Source organism: Mus caroli, chromosome 11 (genome assembly GCF_900094665.2).
Source record: "Mus caroli chromosome 11, CAROLI_EIJ_v1.1, whole genome shotgun sequence".
NCBI classification, from domain to species: domain Eukaryota; kingdom Metazoa; phylum Chordata; class Mammalia; order Rodentia; family Muridae; genus Mus; species Mus caroli.
The window spans coordinates 76,113,888-76,120,808 of record NC_034580.1 but is presented as its reverse complement, the minus strand read 5'-3'; the positions used below and the strand labels follow the sequence as shown (position 1 = coordinate 76,120,808).

Sequence of the window (6,921 nt, the reverse complement as noted above, 5' to 3'; positions counted from 1 at the left end):
CTGACTGAAGAGGGCAGGGCATCTCAGTCAGCCTAGGGGGCAGGCTGAAATATGTGGTCACCGAGAGAGAGAGAGAGAGAGAGAGAGAGAGAGTAGTCTTTGCTTGGAGTCACATTCTCTGTTTCTTTGCCAAGATCCATGGAGGCCTAAGCAGGATCTCCCTACTCGCTTGTACCTGCTCCATATGGAGAATGGACAGGGAAAGACAGGGTAACGGTGACAATTGGTCAGCCCTCACTGGCATGTGTCTACCTCAAGAAGTATACAGCCAGGAAAGAAAAGCCCATAACAGCAGAATCAACCAGAATGACTTCTGATAAAACAGAGCATAGTTCCACTCCAGAGTAAGGATGCTGGGAGATGTCACATGCTTGTTCTAGCTCCTTTAACAGTAGCTGCTTCCAGGCCTCTAGGCTATGACCTTGGCTAGAAGAGACCCCTGAATTCCCAGGCAGGGATCCTCGGTCTAAGCCAGAATTATTAGAATAGGAGGTTTTTGTTGGGAGTACACTGGCACCTTCAGAACTTCCTGCCAAAGCCAACAACTGACAGGTGCTTTCAGGGAAGCCACATCCACAGCTGAATCTCAGCACTGCTCAGCAGCAACAGTTTCTTCTCCAGGAATATGAGCAAGGTCGCAGTGGCACACATCTTTCATCTCAGCACTCTAGAGGCAGAGGCAAGTAGATCTCTGAGTTTGAGGCCAGCCTGGTCTACAGTGCAAGTTTCAGGACAGCAAAAGCTACACAAACACTGTCTTGAAAAACAGAAGAAGGAGGAGGAGAGGAAGGAGGGGGAGGAAGAGGAAGAAGAGGAAGAAGAGGAGGAGGAAGAGGTGGAGGTCTTCAGGTATGTGTAGCTGTGCACTAGAGTGTGAGCATGGACATCATATACATAATATGTGTGCATTGTGTATATATATACATGATTGTGAATGAATTCATTGTGGGTAATATATGGTTGTATGGTTGTGTATATTTATATACTCTGTGTATATATACACACAATGTACAGTATGCATTGTATGCACATGCAAGATTGAAGCATGTATGTATGTTCAAATGTGTCAAATTTTGTATTATGTGTCAAATGTATTTGTGCAGTTGTGTGAATTGGGTAGGGCATGTGTATACATAGTGTGTGCTTGGGTACATGGACATGTGTGCTGAGTGCATATGTGTGGTGTATGAGTGGGAGATGAGGGGCTCAGAAACCATCTTCTCCGATGTTTAGATACAAGGAGTTGCTTCATGGAAGGAAAGCCCCCAGGCCAGTGGGAATAGAATATCACTCTAGTCCTCTGCGTCCTTCATAGAAACCTCATGGTCACTTCACAAATCTTCCTAAATGCCACAAAAGCTGTGAATTCACCTTTGTTCCCAAGTCTTTCGTCCTCCAGTTTCCTGTCCCAGAATTCTGATACTCCACTAACTGGGGTGTCTGTCTTCTCATGCTTTGGGTCCTTCATCCATTCCATCTACTCTCAGAAATGTCTGGAAATTCTTTTATCCCAAAAGTAAGGAACTCGGAGGACTGCCTGTCTCCGTGATGTTTTGAAAGTATGTGTAGAGTCCTTTTGTGAACCCTGCATGCCAAGGCAGCCATAAGAGCAGGACCCCAGAGGCCAGCCTGGTCTACAAAGTGAGTTCCAGGACAGCCAGGGCTATACAGAGAAACCCTGTCTCAAACAAAACAAAACAGCAGGACCCCAGCCCTGATCCAGAGGCTGAAAACCACAAGACCCTCTGAGACAGTAAAAACTGTCAGGGCTTTGGGATCTGAGCCTTGAATCCAGCTAAGCACTGCCCAACTGTGCACTTTTGGGCAAGCCTTAGCCTCCCTCACATCACTTAGAAAATGGAACCAGTTGTATCTAGAACCACATTCAGTCCCCCCACCCCCACCGAAAGTTTAAGCAGAATATTTAAAAGGCAGCATCAAAAGTTTAAAATGTCCAGGAGCTATTGAAAGCCTTGGGTGCTTTGTGGAGGGAGTAATGGAGTCTCTTGACTTGGGACGACATCCCCTTTCCTACTCTCCCTTCTGTTCACATCCAGGGAGAGCTACTTTTGCCTGACTTAACGCCTCCAGAGAAAGGGGTTGGGGCACTTGAGAAGTTTCTAGAGGCAGAAGAGAGGAGCTGTCCCCTTGAGTCCATCCTGCCACAAGTCCTGTAAGTTCTCCCAGTAACTGGTCACATAGCCCTTCCTAAAAGAAATTCGTACACATGCAAATCGGAAACTATACTCATTCATACCCACAGCCAAGGATGTGCACACATAGAACATACAGCCCATCACAGGCACTCTTCTACTTATGACACATCCAGCAGCCGCAGCACATCACCCACAGGCAGCTTCACGAATTGAAGACTTGGCACAAACGCCGGTTCACATATAAACAGTTCACATCCTACACACACCCCTGCACGACACCGCACTCACACTTGCTCAAGTGCCCACGCTGCACAGTCCCTTCTCTTTCCATCCCATTTCACACGCCCAGGCATCCCTTCACATTTCTTTGCACACGGCTTGCACATAAACACAGCATTCTTACTACTCTCCATCTCTTCCACAAGCCGGTACAACCGACCACATCTGTGCTGCCCCCCAAACCCCCGCCCCAACATCCCCCTGCAACTTCAACAAGAGGCTTCCCGCTCGGTGTGCAGCGGCCACAGTGGCCAGGAATTAAAATGCAGCAAGGAGGAGCCGGGAGCGTCAGCACCGCGTCTCCAGGAGCGCACAGCGCTCGCCTCGGCCGCCGCCGCCCCGCCCGCCCGGAGCCGCGGGGCCAGCGAGCGCAGTAGCAGGTGCTCAGAGCCCAGCCGCGCCAGCCTCGCGCGGCTGCTGCCCAAGTTCGCCCAGGGCCCGAGGAGGGCCGGGCTTCCGAGAGAGGAGAGGAGAGCAGCCGCCGCCACTGTCACCGCCATCGTGGACTTGGAGTCTTGAGAGGAGACGGGCCCACCGGAGCTGCGAGCTTGCAGCGAGTCCGGATCAGCCTCAGGAGGTGTTGCTTGGGCTCCGCAGTTCCCAGCTCCTGTCTCCCAGAGAGGATAAGAGGCAAGGAACAGCATAGCCGGGTTTTTCTAAAGACGATCCGTGCCGAGAGGAAAAGGGATAGTTTCCCAGCACCAGCAACCTTGGAGGGGCCCAGCAGCGAGCAGCTTTCCGTAGGACGCCTTGAGAAGCCCCCGGCCCCAGACGACAGTAGACACCCCGCGGGACTCAGGACTTGGGGAAGCCTGGGAGCGTCTCAGCAGAAAGCAGCTCCGGCAGCCGTGAGAAAGAAGGGTCCTGGAGGAAAGGGAAGGAGCAAGTCGCCACTCGGCGACCACTCACCCCAGTACACACCCACCCCACCCGCCGGGCCTGGAGCCGCGGAGTGCCTCTGGGGGCGCTCGTTCCTTGGCGCCTTCCCTCGCATGTCCCAGCACCACTGGGCTAAGGGCCAGACTAGTGGGGTCCCCGGGACTGGCCAAACCAGGCATGGTGGCCCAGTGGTCTCTCTCTCAGGATCAGCGTAAAAACTGGGGTTAGTCCGTGCAGGGGGGACTCATCTCAGGGTCCCCCGAGGTCCAGGACCAGGATAGCTCGGCGGGCACAGAGCCCAGGGATTGGAGAGGCGGCTCCCAATGGGGCCCCTCCGGAGGTAGTGCCCAGTGACTCTCGTCCTTCTGGAAGACTCGGGGCCAGCAGAGCCTGGGTGGTGGGGGGTACTTAGGAGAGGCCAGAGCTAGGGGCGGCGGGCCGAGGCGGCACTCAGTCCCGGGCGAGCGCCCGCGGAGGCGGCGGCGGCGGCGACGCCGGGCGGGCATGCCGCGCCACCGGAGCTCCTGTCGGGAGCAGGCTTCCCTGGCACAAGCTGCGCACGGCTGCTGCTGCTCCCACTGCTGCTGCGGACTCCCATGGCGGCTCCGCCCGGCCGGGGCCGCCGCCGCTGTCGCCAGCCTCGGGCTGAATGAATGAGCCGGAGCGGCGGAGCCCGGCTGCCGGCGACCGCGCTCAGCGGCCCGGGACGCTTCCGTATGGCCCGCGAGCAGCCGGCGCCCGCGGCGGTGGCGGCAGCTAGGCAGCCCGGGGGCGACCGGAGCGACGATCGGGAGCTGCAGGGGCCAGGGGTCGCCCGCAGGGGGCGGCCGTCCCTGAGTCGCACTAAATTGCACGGGCTGCGGCACATGTGCGCGGGGCGCACGGCGGCGGGAGGCTCTTTCCAGCGGCGGGCGCTGTGGGTGCTGGCCTTCTGCACGTCCCTCGGCTTGCTGTTGTCCTGGTCCTCGAACCGCCTGCTCTACTGGCTCAGCTTCCCGTCACACACGCGAGTGCACCGCGAGTGGAGTCGCCAGCTGCCGTTCCCCGCCGTCACCGTGTGCAACAACAACCCCCTGCGCTTCCCGCGCCTCTCCAAGGGGGACCTCTACTACGCGGGCCACTGGCTAGGACTGCTGCTGCCCAACCGCACCGCGCGCCCGCTTGTCAGCGAGCTGCTGCGGGGCGACGAGCCGCGCAGACAGTGGTTCCGCAAGCTGGCCGACTTCCGCCTCTTCCTGCCGCCGCGCCACTTCGAGGGCATCAGCGCTGCCTTCATGGACCGTCTGGGCCACCAGCTGGAGGACATGCTGCTCTCCTGCAAGTATCGGGGCGAGCTCTGTGGCCCGCACAACTTCTCCTCAGTGAGTTGCCCTCCGCGCGAACCCGCCCTTTCTGACCCCGCGCTTCCCAGGAGTCCTGAGGCTCTTAGGTGGGCCCTAGGGACTGGACACCAGGCCCCTGTGAGTGTCACCACTTCCTGACTGGGTGTCACCTCTCCTCAGTGCCCAGGAAGAAGCCACTTTCGAGTCCCCTGAGTCTTCAGGTGGTGGGAAACTCTTGGCTCTGTCTAGGAAGTCATCTTAAGGCTGTTAGAGTCTCCTTGTACAGTTCCTTCCGGTATCAGCTCTCAAACTCCTCCTTCTACTCTCTGTGGTCCCTTCTCTAAATAGTGACACCCCCCCCCCCCCCACACACACACACACATACCCGAGGTTCATGGGACTCAAAGCTACTGCTCTCTGGTCTCTAGAGTTGCCTTAAATGGGAGGCTTGTTCTCTTTGGGGAGAACCAATACAAAACCCTTCAAAAGAAATGGGCTAACAAGGTGTTTTAGGACCTCTGTTTAAGATCCTAAACAGCTTATTATTTCAGAGTTCCCCACGAAGTCTAGGAGAAAACTCCCAAGGACAGCAATGAACACCAAAGTTGTGGGCCCCTTTTTAAGGCAGTGGCACCTTTCTGCTGATTGGAAAACAAAAAACAAAACAAAACAAAAAATAAAAAAATCGCTCCATGAGCACACCCACCCACCTTGCTCCTCTTTCTGGCTGAAGGAGTATCCTTAGGTGGGAAAGTTTCAGCCAGCAGGCTCAGAAATGCAAACAGCCAGGGCCAAAAGAAGCTGTGCTAGAGATTTGTGAGCCATTTGCTGTACTGGTTCCCCCACACTGTGGGTCTGGAGAACGCAGATGTCAGGCAGAAGGTATCTGCCTTGTGCAGTCTGTCTCTGAAGAGCTCTGGTGCCAGGACACGGCATGGTGCAAGCCTGTCCAACCTTTCCTGTGTAAACGCCCCTTAGGTGGGCTCTGGCTTTTCTACGAGTGCAGAGAAGGTTGGTTTGCATCCGTGAGTAGTACTCTCAGAAGGATCTCTCTTCGGGATTTTTGTCTCTGACAAAGCTTTTCCTGGGATGGCAGAGTTGCCAAGGTGGCAACAGGTGTTGGCTTGATGCTGGTCATTCTAGGTCTCTGATTGGCTGTTCTGGTTATCTCTTGCCTGAGATTCCACCCTTAGCTTCAGTCTTTACTCTGTTGATTTTTGCTGTCGGGCTGAGTATAGAGTAATTCTAACTTATCCCTCTCTAGCACATTCCATGTTGGGAAATGGTGAGGGTTTCAGCTGGCCTTCCAACCATCTCATCTGAGACTCCCTGCCTCTATAAGTAGGGAGTGCTTCTAACATACACTTATACAAAACTCCCTCCTGAACCTCAAGCATGGTGCATGAAAGCCAAAGAATACCCTTGTGGTCAGTTGGATTTTGGCTGAACACTGGTGAGCAAGCTCTAGAGTTAGCCTGAAGTTCAAGGTTACATTTAAGTACAAGCTCTAAGTTGCACAACACACAACCTCTTCGATGCAATTCTGTGTTGGTCGATTATTGGTTTCCCCAGCAGGTTGAATTGCCTTCTGATGGCCAGGGTTGCCTTCCAATATCACAGCAGATCTGACTTAGCAATGGCTTTCATCCCTATATTTTTAAATGAGGAGGGAACTGTAAAGAGCACTCTCTTCCTTGACATCAGCAAGTTCAAAGTCTAACTAAGTATACCACCAAATTCATTACACAGAAGCCACGGGGAACCTTCCTCTCTGATCCTGGGCCTACCTGCTAAGTAGGTAAGACTCATGCCTCCTTCCCCCAGAAGGTGGAAGAATGGAATCGGAGCCATCTCAGGTGATCTACGTAGATAGAGCCTAACCTGAGTCTACATGCTGAGGACATACGACCAAGACAGGCATGGGCATGAGTTGTGTGGGATGGGAGATAAGGAGCTGAAGAAAAGTACTACCCCTTGTGCCCTGGGAACTCAAAGTGACCTCTGGTAGCTTATCATTCTGTTCCTGTCCTGGGAGTTTAGGCCCTATAACAAGGCATGCTTTGGGCTGCTGTTTTTCTACCTGAAGACTTCAAGAAGTGCTTTCAGGGAAATTTCTCAACACTGAGAAGACCCCGTCAGAAACTCTAACTGCCTGCTCCCTGGAGGAGCCTTTGCCATCCTTGATGGAGTGGCCCTGTATAGTAGCTAAGGGTAGGGATTCTTGGGTCACATGGCTGTTCAGATTCTGAGTCTCTCCCTCTCCCTCTCCCTCTCCCTCTCCCTCT

The 6,921-nt window shown here is 54.4% G+C and overlaps 1 protein-coding gene across 2 annotated transcripts in view; it reads left to right on the top strand.

Moving 5' to 3' along the window:
- Asic2 (acid sensing ion channel subunit 2) overlaps positions 1 to 6,921 on the top strand; it is a 1,137,334-nt gene that overhangs the window by 858,173 nt on the left and 272,240 nt on the right. Inside the window, exon 1 of one of the 2 annotated variants that reach the window (XM_021177008.2) lies at positions 2,801 to 4,675. The exons of the other annotated variant lie outside the window; for it this stretch is intronic. Coding sequence (XP_021032667.1) covers positions 3,968 to 4,675 — 708 coding nt within the window. The 5' untranslated portion in view covers positions 2,801 to 3,967. Of the gene's footprint in view, positions 1 to 2,800; positions 4,676 to 6,921 lie in introns of those variants that run through there. 2 annotated transcript variants of the gene reach the window in all.